Consider the following 17,232-nt stretch of genomic DNA (forward strand, 5'->3'; position numbering starts at 1 on the left):
AAACAGTACTCGTGAGGTCCACTGTAAGTTGTTGCAATAGACCTCAGTTCTCTTGCTACAATACCACGTACCGCTGCATCGACACCATCGTTTTTTTTTTTAGTTTAAAACTGGTAGACCTTGGTAAAATTATTCGGAAGATTAACTGCACACTTGTGCCGAGAAAATAACATCATTCCCATAATGAGCCAATAGTGGCTACCGGTCAATATTAAAAAAATGTGAGTAAATGAAACGCATTTGTCTCTTTTCATGAATGTTATTAATGTTTACCAGTTGTTCTTCATTTAGTATAACTGTTTAAGTGTGAATAAATTAATCACATAAAAGTGTGAGCATAGGAAAGGTCAAGATCAAATGAATGGCTCATGACTTAGGCCCTATGTATTCACTGGTCCCTTGAAATTACAACAGAGCATTAAAAATTTTTTTACAAACACATCAAGAGACTTTTGGCTAGGTCAACTTTATCACTTTGTTTATTGAATATTTAAATATCCAGACGGCATTAATATGGTCCTAAAATCACTAGAATTTATCACCGTATTAAATATATAAGAATTTATTTTAAAAAAAAAAATCAAATATATAAAAATACAAATCAAAGGAGAAAGAAATAAAATCAGTGAAACGAGTTAATGTGTTTTCCCCTCTCGTATCACTCAGCGTGTCAACATGTACACATTTGTTGTTGTCGGTAGTTAAGGTAATAAACCAAAGAAGGTTTTCCATTTAGAAAATGTTAAACGTACGTACATGACAAGAATCCAATTCAGGATTTCATGAATGTTCACTTTTCCTTAGCTATAATATGTAATAATTTTTTTTTTTTTCATTGAAAAAGTTGGTAAATACAATTGAGAATAAGAAAAAAGAAAAATGCATTTTATCATTATGATTTTATGATAACTGAAAACTTTTTTAAAATTCACTAAAATGCCTTTTTTTTTAAACCAAAATTTATTTATAAAAGTTATTTCAGTGTAGAGCTATATATATGAATGAAGTTACGAGAAAAGGTGTGCTATTAGTTCAGAGCTCACTCAAGTCTTCCGGTTGTATTAGATCAGTAGAACCAGTAGTAGATTAAATATATTTGAATCAGCATCTCACTGTTCATGAGGGGTGATTATGTTACTCTGTACGTAGTGGGTGTGCATATATGTATATAGCTTATAGACTAGCTTACTGCAGTTTGTGAGTTCTTCTTCCCACGCCAATTAAACATGACTCATTAACGGCCCAATGCAAGGCACTAGCAGTAGCAACAGCAGAGAGTGCCGCTGGTCTTATAATCCCATCCAAGAAATAACACATTGTAGGATCGATGTCTGACTGTTGCAATACTCCAACCCTTCTCTCCATAAATAAAATAATATGTGCATTGCATACCTATACTACCCAGCTTTGCTCTGATCACTACGTTCAGAAGCATGCAAACATATAATCTCACTTGATTCTTTATTTTCATTTGGTTATATATATATATCTACAAGTGCTCTTTCTAATGGAATACCAAAGGGAGTAAGGGCCACTTTATTTCTGAGACATCGGACAGTCAGATAAAAACTAGACAGTCCTGGGAAGATAAGTTTATTCAGATTGTCCTTGAAAATATATATACACACGTATATGATCTGCTCGCTTTGAGAGGCATCTTCTTTATATTCTCATCGTCCATAGAAGACGTTTAAGCAAGCGTCAAAATTCGATTTATTTGTAATGTTCTATGTAGCTATTTTTATATATGAATTTAAACGCGTGCTTGCACGTATTTTCTTCTATTCCATTGGTGAGATTGTAAAGACTGAGTGACTGACCATCTTCTGACTTTTTCAATTTCTTCTATTGTCTATGTATACTTGTGCGTTTGTACTTGTTCGTAGGTAGATATCAAAAGAACTTAACTTGTGCATATTTCTTCAAATCATTTTTTGTCTTAATATATATCTCTGGATAAAGACGCTTTTTGTTTCTCTCTTATATGCATGGTGCTTTTGTATATATTTTCTTTCATTAACTATCATATTCTTGTGTCCGAATGACTTATAATGTATTATTCAATTTGAGAGAAAAAAATTATTATTATTTGCAATTTTTTTTTTATTAAATATAAATAATGATTCAAATGAATATATGACATGTTATTTTTTTTTATAAGATTGTTGTTTTGTTGATATTGCATACAGAAAACTTGTGTGTAGGATATAAAATAACGGTAAGTTCTGACGTCGATTATGACGCCCCTATATAACAATACCAGCGCGTGTATATTCGGGATTTTTTTTTATTCGATAGATGAGGATATATGCCATTTGATGCACATACAACAACTATATATAATATAAACGTCTTTTATATACTTTACGTGTAGTATGCATAGATGAATATTTATTTATTTTCTTCTTTCTAAAACAACCTGCTAACCAGAACTCTTTGTTGCTATTTTTATATTTTTGATAGAACTTTTTGCACAGAGTTAAGGGGGGAAATGGAAAAAAATAAATAACACATACTGAGTATTTCAGAGAATCCAAACAGCCACACCCAAGATTTGTCCAAGAAAAACTTTGACACATATATGCCATATATATACAACTCGTTGGTAGCTCAAATTATTGCACGATCATTTTGCGATTGCTTCCGATAGTTGGAATTTTTTCCAACTTCTTTGGCAGCCACATAATTCTTGATGCGACACTTTCTGATTCTTTTTTATTTATATATATTATTATCTTTTTTTCTGCAGTGTATTTTGCTCCACGGGTGTCCGCTATAAAGGTAAAATTTTTTGTTAGAGTGTGGGATACATATTATATTTAAGTTTTTACTTTTTACTTTGAACAAACTACATGTTTCGATTCTTTTAAATCTTTTTTTCTCTTAGACAAAAATTTCTATTGATGTATGATGATTAAACTGTAAAATTGTCTGCATTTATTTTAAAAAATTAAAATTCATATATAAACTTTCTGAGTATTACTGAACAGCTGTTTTTTTTTCTTTTCACATTGATAATGTTAAAAATATTTTGTTGATCTGTATGACAACTTGGCCTGTTGGTGAATGATATTAACATTGGTGCCGATCGGCAATTTATGATAACGGTAACTGCAACGTGCGTCTCTATATACAGTATGTGTACTTTTTATATGAACAGTGCTATCTTCATCGTTGCATATATTATGTTTTTCTTATTTTGTAAAACTTTATTCTACTTTTTTTATCCCATTTCTTATTGTTATGATTTAAGAAAAAATATATTTCCATATTGAATTTATTTATTCTCGCCGACCTCCTCTTGAAAAATAATATCGAGAATACTCTTTGGGATTTAAATCGAAAGGTTATGGGTCATGTCTAAATGTCTATCGTAAAAATGAAAGGTGCATTGAAGCTTTTCACAAATATAGGACCTCTATCGTCTATTGTCTTTGAATATAACAACTCGTTATTAATAAAGATGTTTTTTGAGTTTTTATTTTATGTTATTTGTAATTTGTCAACAAATTAGTCTGCCTTTAATATTTATATCGAGTCATCCTTAAACTCTTTAGTTTTTCTTAAAGAATAACAACAGACATAAATTTAATAAATAAAAAAAAATAGTCATCTTATCTCTCTGACAAAGTAATTATAAATTTTTTAAAGGTCATCTGTGACTATTTGTTTGTTTCTTTGTCATTTATAATATAATACTTCTGATGTGTTATCTAAATTCTATGAACACATTATAAGAAATATAATTTTTTTCTAATTCTATAACAAATAAAGATTGAACATCTTGTTCAATTGTACTTCACATGTCGCTATACAAAGGCGTGGTGCTGAGATTTCTGAGGATATTCACACGCATCCCACGACGTGTAATCATTCACGTGGGCTGATATGTGTGATTTCTCATCAGGATTCTTCTCAATTCTATAAATGATTTTTATTTTTATTCTTTGATAGCAACATAAAATATTTCAATAAATATTCATAAATCAGGGGATTATGAAAATATTTTATAAATATATTCTTTTTACAGTTTTGTATTGGGATTAAGAGATTTTTTATTTTTTTTCAATGTTTATAAAACATGTCGAGTCAGTTGAAACATCTGCAGCCGTTTTTCCGACGACGAGTGAATGTACGGTACATTATGAAAATCATTCGTCGCTTAAAATATTTTCAATGCGCATTTTATTACTGTATGTTTGTCATGTATATAAAAATTGTTAAAACATGGCCAAGACTCGGCTAGAGTTTCACCCGAGGTCAAGACTAATCTCACCAACCTTGTGACATCAAAAAGAAATAATAAAATAGCTAAAACCCGTCGAAAATAGTAAAATTAAAATTAAAAAATGAAACAAGCAATAATTTTTTGCTTTATAAAGAAAAACCCTGAAATGTATTCTTATTGAATTGTTATTTTTTTTTTTTTTCATTCGGAAGGTCATTAACATCTTTGCTACATTGATTAAATGAATTTTGATGACCATATGTTCTGTATGTGATAAAAGTTGACATAAAAAATATTTATTTTGTTTATTTTATTTTTTATAATCAATTTTTTAAAATATTTATTACATTACATGTATACGTACATAATAATATAAATGTCCTTTTTAATTTCTACAAAAAATACTTTTTTTTTTTTTGTTTTTTACTTGTTCGGTTAATTACCAACTTGAGTCTTCTTTTCATTTTAATTTTTTATGGCACATACTTAAATAGTATACATTATTCATTGCATTTATATGTGGCAAAGTCATAAAAATAAATTTTTACTTCTCAACTTAAAAAATTAAAAATATATTTATTATACAATACATTGATATAGTATTATTACGACCATGACTGAAAAGAGGCTAACAAGACAAGACCGAGACTCATGTTTTTTTTTTTAAGTGTTCATTTCACACAGCTGGATAATAACCATGGCTATTGGTTTTCAGAGGACAAATTTTGATTTATTGTTTTTATTTCGCAGCCCAGTAAGCGCACTTGTTTGAGTATTTTCATTACTTTAATCAAAAGCAATATCAGTCTACATAATATACCATTGTGGATTCAAGTCTAACATATATAAATTACATGAAACAAACCTATATTTGTTAAGCTCTGTCAATAATGTCGTTAAAAATAATAACAGCTCAAATTTTTTTAGCCAAACTCTTTCTGTTATTTGTTGGTCAACAATTTTCTAGTCTCAAAATGATTATCCTCAAACCTCGAGGTTCAACTGGTACGATGGTATTTTTCATAGTAGAAAAAAAAGTACAAAAAATCAACAAATGATAAAGTACATAATAGTAATTTAATCGGCAAACGTAGGGCAAGTTTTTGTGATTCATCATTAGTCATCTGACTTTGTTTGCCACAAAGTACTTGTAATTCACTGTTTTACCATTGTCGCTTTGTAGTCATCGTCAAAAGGTACGATGCTGCAATAACAAGGTGAAACAAGGTAAATAAATATAAACTGCCCCCTGTCTCGTAAACACACATTTACTGTAGACATTCGCGTTCGTTTGGTACCAACACAGCTTGTCACTCATCGCCCATGGCGACCCTAAACATCACTTGATATATACTCGACATTGACGGCCGTCATCATTATGTAATGTACAACAACGCCATCATGAGTCTACATCACCAGAATATTCTCACATTGAAATCATCATATATATCACACATTTTTTATGTTTATTATCTTTTATTTTATTGTTTCTTAAATTCTTAAAACTTCTTTTTTATTGTTAGTAGAATTTAAAATATAGTATCCTTTTTTTTTTTTTTTTCAAAGAATATTTTTTATCAATTTTTTACAATATTCACTTCTATTCAAGTTAGTAAAAATAAGTAATCTTTATCCTTCAAATATGCTGTATTATTTTCGTGGGTATATGTTAAAATTTTCTCAAAATCATTACCAAAATTTTCCACTTTGCAGTTAAATATATAAACATATAGGCTTTACCAATAAAAAAAAGGTATATATAAGTATTCTGGTATAATAAATTTTGGAGATTTTTGATATTATATATCCTGGTAACAAAATCGATCAAGTAACATAAAAATAATGACTCCATCAATGTGTGTCAACGATTATCGTGACTATTCACGACACCGCGACATCTCAATTACCTGTTTTATGATAATTATATCACACCAAAAGTGTCTTTATAATAAATGTGCGCTAAATAATTCATCTTATTTCATTTTTTTTTTTTTTTGGGTATTTTAAATTTATTTATTTATTTTTTTTTTTGGATATTAATATATTATTTTAAATTTTCATCCAAATTATTTTTTACTTCTGTCTTTCTTTATCTCATTTTGTGTTTCAAACTCTTTCGACTAATTATGAATCATTATTTTTCATTGGTTTTTTTTGAGACAGGACCATGCTGCAAAGTGCGTAAGGTGGCACGTTACATAATTTACCTCCATTAAAGTAATTGCTTTGATGGGTATATATACTGAATTCAGGGAGGTACAAAACCGGAGCTTTAAATCTTCACATCTACAGCAAATTCCCTCCGGCAATATTATTCTCATGTGTAAATTTTTTTCATGTCATTTTTAATGGAAACCAAAAATATATACACATTATCCTATCATATATTATCTATAGCTTGATTTTTCTTTTATTTGATAATATGGTTTTCAAGATTTCATTTAATTTAATTGAAAATAAATATTACAATAATTTTATCAATATTGATTTTCCCAGTGAGAGAATTAATAGGTCACTTTGACATGAAATTCCCCATGTACATGCATACCGTTTAATATTCTGAGAACAATTTTAATATTTTCAGACATACCCGTTGTCACTTCCAACTAAAAAACGCAGATTAACTTGTAGGCTCTCGTGAGTTTACTTAATAACATTTCACAACACAAACTGACAAGACTATGGCTAGTCTTTTGATAAAAAAATGCAAAAAAAAGTAGAAAAGTTGGTGATATATTTGAGAAATAAAAGCCTCAGGTTCATCAGGTGGTGGAATGTTTAATTTCATGGAGAATATTCGCAATTTGTATATTGCTGGTGGGTATTCTCGAGCTACCGTCGTTATTGATTGCCAACGAATATAATATGCTAAAGTAGCCTGCTATAATATAGCTATGCGTGTACATGAATAATATGAAATGCTATGTTCAAACAGCAGGAGTTCAATGATAAAAAAAAAAAATTAACCAACTCATATTTTTTTTGATGTATCGATATAATGAAATAACACTAATCGATAAATACTACTTGAATTTAATTTCTAACAAAAAAAAAACTTTTTAGAATATTACTTCAATTTCCATTAATAAAATATATAAAATTCGTGTCAGGAACATAGAATGACATAGGAGGTATTTAATGATTTGGAAAGCTTACTTCCTTTATCTCATGATTCCCTATTAATTTTTGAATCTCACCTTTAATTTTTGGAAATAATTGAAAATTCGTATCAGGAACATAGAACGATTTAAGAGGTATTTAGTGATTTGGAAATGTTACTTCCTCTATTTCATGATCCCCTAATAAATTGAGGATTTCACCTTTAAAGTTTTTCAAAAAAAATTTGAAAATTCGTATCAAGAACATAGAATGACCAAAGAAGTATTTAGTGATTTGTAAAGCTTACCTCTTCTATTTCATAATTCCCTGACGAACTTTGAAGTTCATCTTTAAATTTTCGAAAATATTGGATAAAATAGAAGAGGTAAGCTTTACGAATCACCTAATACCTCTTGTGTCATCCTATGTTCCTAACTCCCTGATAAACTTCAAATTTCACTTCTAATTTTTTGAGAAAAATTGAATTTTCTATCAGGAACGTAGGATGACACAAGAGGTATTTAGTGATTTGGAAAGCTCACTTCTTCTATTCCATGATTCCCTAATAGTTTTAAATTTTGACCTTTCAAAATGACCAAAGAGGTATTTAGTGTTTCAAAAACCTTACCTCTTGTACTTTATGTTCCCTTAATTTTTAATGCAGGAAAGTTGCATCTAATCGTGTACATAAGAATTTTCGCACAAGAGTATATGCTTCTCAGGTCGTTAGAGACGACCCAGTAGTAAGTTGGGGATCTGGAGATGAGTCACTATCTGTGCCTCATTGCATGTTGATTCATACTCAAGCGAAAATCACCTACATCGTTAAACAATATATTATTTTAAAATAATACGAACGGTATTGCAGTATGTGTTGACATCTGATAATGAACGAACGTGATAACTATCAGTGTCGAATTTATATAGTATATAAATGCTCGCTTCTTTTAACTATATGTTTTAACGATTACCTAAATTTAAAAAATGAATAATTACGAATTAAATTAATGATAAATGACAATAGATAAAATATTATTTTATAGACTGATTAAAAGTATAATTATTTGATTATTTTCAATATTCTTTATCAACACATAGTTGAAAGATAAATAAATAAAAAGTAATAGCGAGTTTGTATACACCCACTAGCCATGTGCATGATCAAGGGCACATTTGAGGTGGTACAGACAAGTTTAAATGTATGAAGAAAAAAAAAAACAGAATTATACACCATCGGTGTAATAAGAGACACGGAAGAAGTAAGCAATCGACGAGAGCTCTGTCGGTTAAAAAAAAAAACAAAATAAATGATGAAAAGATGAAAAAAAAGATTGCCCAGAAAGATAGAGGGTTCTAGGGCACGATAAATTCGTTACAGCTTAATTTGATTTAGTTCTGTAAAGAAACGGTCAAATATGTACTACCAAAAATTCGTACGTATATATAATAAGTCTTACTTGTAAACTTGCGCTTGAGAGATCGCTTGGATATGACTTCACGGGGCGTGTATAAAACGTTAAAAAATAAAAATATAACAAAGTGTTGAACTCATTTTTCACCACCGCTCATTCGGTACTTTTTTTTTGCGCATATCAAACGAATTTTGTACGTGCGTAATATCCAATTAACCGAAAAATTTTTTATGTTTTATTTATTTTTCTATTTTTGTTAAATTTTTATTGCAAATACTGTTATAATATATACACTGGATTGTTCCAGAAAAAAGAATAGTTCAATTAAGTGATCAAATGACAAAAAAAAAAGCTCCAAATACCTAATGTTGCTATTAAACCTATAGATATACATTGACTTATATATAAAAAAAAAAACTATGCCTTTTGAAAACGAGAATATGACAATAATTGAAATAGCAAACGAGCTCGTTAAAGATAGGATAATGCTCAACGTTTATCAATACATTAAAATTATCTAGACAAAAAATAGTAGATAAAGTTAATTAACGACATAGATATCTCATTGGCAAACAAAGCAGAGATAATGATAAATTTCAATAATTGCTATTTCAATTGTTATTAAATAAATATAATTAACTTATATTTTACCCGAAGAAAAAAAACCGAATCATTATAGTTTATCTATAATTGGACTGTTCGCATGTATTAGTAAATAATGTGACATAATTAATGTCATTCGAGATATTAATTTACAAATCAATACTTGCTTATCATACACATTTATATTTTTTTAAGAATTATCGAAAGTATTTTGAAGGTTATAAAAAAAATAAAATAAGCACAGTTCAAATGTGTTTTTGTTAGTTTTAGATTAGTGATAATTTCAAATCTCAAGATAAAAAAAACAACTGAGTCAAAACCTCTTGAATGAAATGAAAACTCTTATAGTGTTATTCAAATAGAAAATAAATAATTATTCAATGAGCAGTATTTAAGAAAAAAAAATTGCAAATAAATTAAGGTCAAGAAGATTTTTCTTGATACGAACATAAGAACCAACTTTCTCGAGGGAAAAATCCAAAGAAAAAACATTTCCTCTTTATTATTTTTTTTAGAAGCTGTCTAGTCTGTTGCATATTTTCTTGTGTAATACAAAAAATAATAAATAATATTTATTTTATATATTAAACGAGTATAATGAGCTTAAAAAAAAAACATAATATCAAATAATAAAAGTCGGTGTTTATAGTATGAAGACATCATCGTGATGAAAAGATTGTTGTTTATTTTATTTATTTATTTTATTTTGTGATGAAATGAGACAGTTAATAATATCACTGAGATCGATATGTAAGCAATAATCGGTAGTAGCCTACTTCACTCATAGCACAAACAAGCGATTTGTATTATTAGCATCACATCGTGTATCACGACTTGATCCATTTATTTTCAATATGACAGGTGGTCTGTAGTATGGTTTTGCCAGCTTATTATAACCACGAAACTCTTATTTCCCACGTTTACTTGTGTATTGAAAAGTTGTAGTGTATATTTTTTTTTTCTTTTAATTTTATTTCTCGCGATTGTGTTGATGATGGAAAGGTGGGTTTGAATGAGCCGACTTTGTGGTTTTTTTATTATTCTCTTTGAGATATATTTTAAAGTAATGTTTGGTATTATTTTTTTGTTCCAGGCGGCGGGACCACCAGTACAACTAGAACCCGTAGATTTATCAGTAAAAACCCCAGTGGTACTGCAGGTGCCACGTTACAGTCCAGCAACAGCATTAATTACCACAATGAGGAGGATTCCATTACCACCGACGACGCCCACTTCGTTGCCGTTGCCGATTTACCCGTCCACTGGTGAGTTTTAATATATTTCAAATGGTATTTTATTCTTCTGTATGTATTTTTTACTTTTTTTTTTTATTGTTCTTATAAAAATTTCTGATAATTATTCATCGAGTCGTGCTATACACAGAACTCTCAGCTTGGTCTCTATTGTCAAAGGTCGAAAGAGTCTTTGCACGCTTGGTGGATCGATGCGATAGCGATTCCGTGACCGGAACTTGTTTAGAATTTTTCTACAATTGTGTTACAAAGAGTAGGAAAGAATAATTAAAGAATGAAAAAAAAAAATAAAAAGATAGTGTTGAATCAAAATTAGTAATATATAATAAAAACTATCTAAATATTTTAGCAAATGCTTGAATATTTTTTACACTTGTTATATATAGTTTACGTGGGGATTAGAGAACTCGGTTAAGCAGAAAGTTACTCAACTTTCTCCTGGTTAACTGAATATGGTAATTGTCTGCGTAAAGTAGTCTGTATGTTCCATCAACTGACATAAAGAGAGAGAAAGATGGAAAAAAGCAATCTATCGATGACTTGTAAGCAGGTTTTTATAGAGAAAAAAAAAAAAAGAGATAGTAATATGTATATATAGGTGCACAGGTGAATCTATGGTTTTCTTAAAGTTAACCTTCATTGACATTTCCTCCTCTCACAACGACACGATTCTATTGTTTTCCCATAAACACGTTTAGAGATAGGGTCTAGGAATATTAAGCTTTAGACATCGACATTGGGTATGCGGTCAACGAAAAATACCTTTTATATTTTTTTACTATTTTTATTTATCCCCTTAACTCTTGGTCTATCTTCTTTCTATGGTCTTCTTTATTGTCCAGTTGATCAGGGACAATGCTCATCAACTCTTTGAAAACCGTTTAGTTTTAAAGTATCCTCTATAAATTCATGACATCCGTTTTTCCATATCGGAAAATTCCGATCGTGCGTACCAACAATACCATATATGTTATGGGTTTTATACCAGTAGTTTAGCAAGACACAAACTCAACAGCATTCTGTGCAAGCCAATATATACAAGATATCGTGTGTATATCTATTGGTGGTGCTTGTGACCATGGATATATATACTGAAAGACACAGTAGCGATGTAATCGAATAATAAAACATAATATAACAAACATGCCTCTGAGATAAGCCCATCTGAAACGATATATGTTTTGGAAATTTTAATTTCTCTGGTTTTTGTTTTGATTTGTCGGTGAGTCTGTTCCAACAAATTTTAGCTTCAAAAGTAAGCTTCAGTTTTTTTTACAATGAAAATTTCTCAAACATTACTTGATAAGAAAAATAAAAAAGATCACTGGTAGAAATTTGAGAGCGCCACCCGACTTTATGAGCTTATATAGGTTAAGTCGGTCAATAAGTCGGACTGTCTGAATTTTTCTACTATAGGGTATTGAAAAATTAATAAAATCAAATGAAAAAAATTAAAGATAGAAACTTAATGGCAAACTTAAATAGAAAGATGAAACTTAATGATAGCGTTATATATATTAATGATTTTATAACGCGTAGGTATATTGTAATTTATAATTGTTTATTAATTTCAATTTTCAATTGGTAACGCAGGTCCCAACAAATATTACCAAGCATTTTTTAAAAATAGATTTTTTTTTCCGTTCGTTTATAACAGTTATTGTTTTATTATGATGATTTTTTTTCTTCACTTTGTTTTATCACATAAAAAGATGACGGATAGCGTGAGTGAAGTCTTGTCTCGTTGAGAGTCGAGTCAAACAAGCGCTCCCAGACTTTGATTGTCTTTGATTAATTAGTTCTGCGCTTGCGAATTTTTTTTTGTATCTATCAAGATTAAATACATAATCGCATGAACGGTATTTTCTTTTGTCTCATTTTTATTTTTAAAATAAAAAAGTTATTATATTGGTTGGGTAAAGTGAATAACTCAAAAAAAAAAAAAAAATTGAATTTAGACCAGCGTGCTTATTTTAGAATGTTTTAATTGTAATTAAGAAGTTGGTAATTTTTATAGTGATAGTAAAAAATTAAGGAATTTTGTTTACATGAATTTTTATTTTTAATAATTTAATGACTGAATCTGAAATAATTTTGTGTGGCACATAAAAAGATAATTTTTTTTTAATTTAGCATTTAAATTGTGGATCCTGTGGTCCATTTGTTTTATTTTATTTTAAAAAAAAAACATTAAAATAGTTTTTAATAATATACAACAAAGCAATTCTCATTATATGTTATAGTTTTTTTATTTTTTTTTTATGATAAATAAACACCTGTTTCAATTGAATATTATATAAACTTCTTACAATCGTGCAAGCCGACGGCATGCGTTTGCCAGGTGTGTGGAAACAATTCTTTGCTGTAGACTGGAGGGCTTCTTTGAACGATCGAGATAAATCCTATTTATCTCGATGATTAGATGGCAGTACATTGGCGCTCTCTATCTATTTATATGGGGCCGTAAGACAGGTAGCACTAGGCGAGCCTCTGTAGTCATATCGCTAGCACTGCTCTAGAGCAAAACATCGAGATTACATCTCACCTTGTGGTCAAGTAGAAGGAAATCCTTCTCGCGGTGCTGGACTTTTTTTTTTTTTATCTTATATATATTTTCTCAAGCCATGGACTATTGGTGTGGTTTATTGAACCGAGACCCCGCACTGCTTATCCGTTATCTCTGTAGTCAATCATGTTATTATCCACAAGTCCAAATCTTATCAATTAAAAACAAATTAGGCGTAAGATACAACATTAAAAGATTGATTGATCGATTAAAATCTTTCATTTTTTATTTATTTATTTATTTTTTTCCATATATATACAGAAAGAAATCTACAGAAAAAATTACTGTTGTACCGTAGTTAAACGCACCACTAATGTCATTAAGCAATCTATCTCTATTTACCATGATTATTTTTTTTTTTTTTGATTAGATTTCGACTCAAGTCTTCAAGAAAACCTTTACCTTTGAGTTTGTTAAATTCACTGCAGTCTTTTGTCATTTTTCTCATCAAATGTCTTTGATACAAATTTGTGAGCTCTGCCCAACTTTGGGCAATAAGTCAGGCCGATTTTATGATTTCTTCGGATCCGATTCGGCCGTTAGCAACGAAGTTCAAGACTAATTTCTACCTGGGATGTGCCATTAATTAAAGCATTATGGTAAATTACTATTTTAAATTGACATGTATTATTGATGGAGTTGTCGTCGAACTGAGTGTCACTAAGAATTATATATTCGCTTAAGTATATTGCCTCAGTAAAATGTTTCTCTTTACAGCTATATGAGAATATCTTTATAGATATACATGGGGATGAATTTCTTCTAACATCAATTAAGGATGATACTAATAGCTTGGCATATACGATGTAAAGGTATATTTTAAGTGGAGTACACTTGGTACAAGGCTATGAGGGCGTGAGAAGTGCCTCAGCCCTGTGACCTCTTTGGCCTTCCTTTTTCTTGTTCTTCTTCTTTCTCATCTTCTTCTTCTTCAACTTATTTGCTTTTTTTTTATTTCGATTCATCTTGCTTCACTTAATTCTCATCTCTCTTTGTACTCACTCTCAAATGCGTACCATTGCTATATAAATAGAGTTTTTTTGCGCTTTATATATTTCATATCTTTCTCTGTCTTTTCAATCTTTTACAAGGGAAACTTTAGTCTATACGATTCTGATGATAGTTCAAATGGTGTTTAATCAGACTACATGAGATATGAAATATAAAAAATATACTATTGCTTTTTGTTTAAAATATTTGATATTATTTGTTTTAATAATTAAAAAATGATTCACAAATAAATTGATCAAATTAAAGAAATTAAAAAAAATTTAATTCTGATTCGTTCCGTTCATCTTTAAATGATAAGCTTTTTTTATTGACATTTTAATAGTACAATAAAAAAAAAAAAATTAAAAATAATAGAAACGGCTTATTGAATAAACTGTAAGATACCTTTAAATATCTTTAGCCTGGTTCGAGTATCCTCAATCGACCTCGAAATAGAATGAATGCAGTAGGATTTGACCTTTCAAGAATGGCTATTTTATGACTATTTCCTGGGTTCAACGGCTCGATGCAATGTCTATGTAGGAAGATAGTTATACAGATAGACAACAGTGTAAACCATACTTTTTATTTTTTTATTTCTATCATTGTCAGCAATAATAGTGAGCAAACTAAACTAGCTTGTATATATTCTGATGGCTTCCAACACTCACATGTGTAGACATGTGCATATATTATTTGTGCGCTTGAGCACGCACTTGCATAATATTAGATTTTATGCAAGCAACTTGCCCTTCCCACACTTATCACTGCCTTGAGTATTTACATTTGTGCTGTGTTAACTTCTGTATATCTTCTTTTGCCTCATTTTTCTTCAATTTTTTTTCTATATATTTTTCCCCAAGTTGTTTGTGTGTATGTAATGTGAGAATATATCACCATGTTCATTCATTTTCTGTTTGATTTCCTTGAGCTTCATCCAAAAAAATGAAAATAAAAGAAAAAAAAACAGTTTGCCCTTGAGTTAAAGCGCGATGTGATTGCTCGCGGGTGGTGTTTCACCGTTGCACCGTTTTCCCTGATGCCTGCAGAATAAGTGACTCAGACATTAGTCTACAGGAAAATAAGTGACCAAAGAGGGATTTTGCGGGTGTTAGAGAGGATTATAGTGAGGTAAGTCAGCGGGGGTCAAAGAGAAGATGCTCCATGGTCGTGTCGGGTGGGGCTGTTCACTCACGACTTGAACTATCGCACGCCCCCACTAGCATCACTACCATGCACCATCATCGAACTTCAGACCACAGATATCTAACGTCTTCTCCCTCATTCTCACTTTTTTAATGTCTCGTTTTATTATTCATTTGTGTGTGAATTTACATGTACACATATATTTTAGTTTTATTATCTATTGTATTAATTTTTGGGTAAGATTAAACTCGATTAAACTCTTGAAAAATCTCTTATTTATTTGATAATAAACACGTGCGTTTGACACAGTAGCAAGTAAATAACTGTCAAGATCATCAACTGTCTGATGCATCGTGTTGGAATGTTTCTTATGAAGTAGATCCTCAAGCAATTCAAAATAGCACCTGATAAACCCTTGCAGCACTTCTTGTGTGTCGTTACATTTTTTTTTTCTTTACCTTTCTTTGCTTATATTTATACATTCAACAAGTCTCGTTTATATATTTCTACTGCAGTTACAAACCTTGCATTTCATAAAGACATTATCTTTCTCGGTTAAAATCTTAAGTTCCGCCATCAAAAAGATAATATGATTGTTGATTGATAGACTAAAATAAATTGAAATGAAGATTCTGTTAAGTTTACCATCGTGTGTATGTGTGTGTATGTGGATTGGCTTATGTGCTTGTTTTTCTATTAACGACTGATGTGTTTTCCTGAGGGTAATAAATTTTAAACTCAACCCAACAACCGCGTCACGTGAAAGCAATCACCTTAATCGTTTCGTTCACAATTTATTTTTGCTATATAATGCCAAGACATATATAATACATGTATGAAATCAAATAAAGGCAAAAAATAAATAGATATAGATACAAAAATCGATAATAAAAGAAAAAAAAATATTCATTGGATTAAAAACAACAAAAAATACCAGCAGTTTACATTCTCTGTGATTTAGTGTGTGTAAATGCGTATGTGGCGCTTGACTATAAATTGTTATAGAGTGTCAGGTTGCTTTAAGTGAAAATACGATACACTCAACTGATCTAAATAGTATAAATTGTGGACAAAAATTACTTGCGTAATCAGTTGGCAATTAAAACACAGTAGAACAAAAAAATATAGAAAATATAAATAACAAACAAGATTTTTTAAGTCGCAACTATAGATGGCGTAACATTGTTTCAAGATGAACAAATTCAAAAAAAAAACATCGAACTACCCCAATACACTCTACGTTATATTTACAAATGCAATATATATCTTCAAATTTTTTTTGTATTTTCTTTACAATAAAGAAAAAACAAAAAACAAACAAGAGGAAAAAAAAAGAGCCCACACGGTTTGACCTGAAGAGATCAAGCTAGTTTGCATATTCGCGTCCCGGTGGCGGATATACGTCATGGTATCTGTTTGAATCGTGTGGTGCAAGTGCACAACATGCTTAACATTATTCCAACATATACTTTCATGGTTCAGTCTTTTTTGCCACCTTTACACACAAAATGTCCTTTATAAATCTAATGTCCCACAACTGGTGCTCACGATTCAACGATAGTCCAAGAAAAATTTGCATCTGTGGAATCTCTAGCGTGGGCTGTGTGTATATCTCTTCAAGAAGTAAGATTGTCGTGGCAATATAAAAGAGGATGTTTGTGTGACCGTTGGACTATGCGCGGCCCCAGCGTGTCGTATTTGTCACGATCGACCATATACAGAAATTCAGTCATGCTATTACCCGAATATTTTCACTGTATTTTATTTATTCTCTATCTTTTTTAACTGTTATATAAACATACACATACAGTAGTTATGAAAAATATACATAAAAATATAAAACAATTGCTGAAATAACTTTGAATAAATCGACTAAAAATCATAAATAAAATCAAAGCATCTTGGCTTATAACCTACTGAGTAAAACAAAAAATA

The 17,232-nt window shown here is 30.0% G+C and overlaps 1 protein-coding gene across 1 annotated transcript in view; it reads left to right on the forward strand.

Moving 5' to 3' along the window:
* LOC122852150 (Kruppel-like factor 2) overlaps window positions 1–17,232 on the forward strand; it is a 106,372-nt gene that overhangs the window by 23,444 nt on the left and 65,696 nt on the right. Inside the window, exon 3 of the mRNA XM_044151769.1 lies at window positions 10,436–10,607. Within this exon, the coding sequence (XP_044007704.1) occupies window positions 10,436–10,607 (172 nt within the window). The remainder of the gene's footprint in view (window positions 1–10,435; window positions 10,608–17,232) is intronic.

Source organism: Aphidius gifuensis, linkage group LG3, assembly GCF_014905175.1.
Source record: "Aphidius gifuensis isolate YNYX2018 linkage group LG3, ASM1490517v1, whole genome shotgun sequence".
In the NCBI taxonomy this organism is placed as follows: Eukaryota; Metazoa; Arthropoda; class Insecta; order Hymenoptera; family Braconidae; genus Aphidius; species Aphidius gifuensis.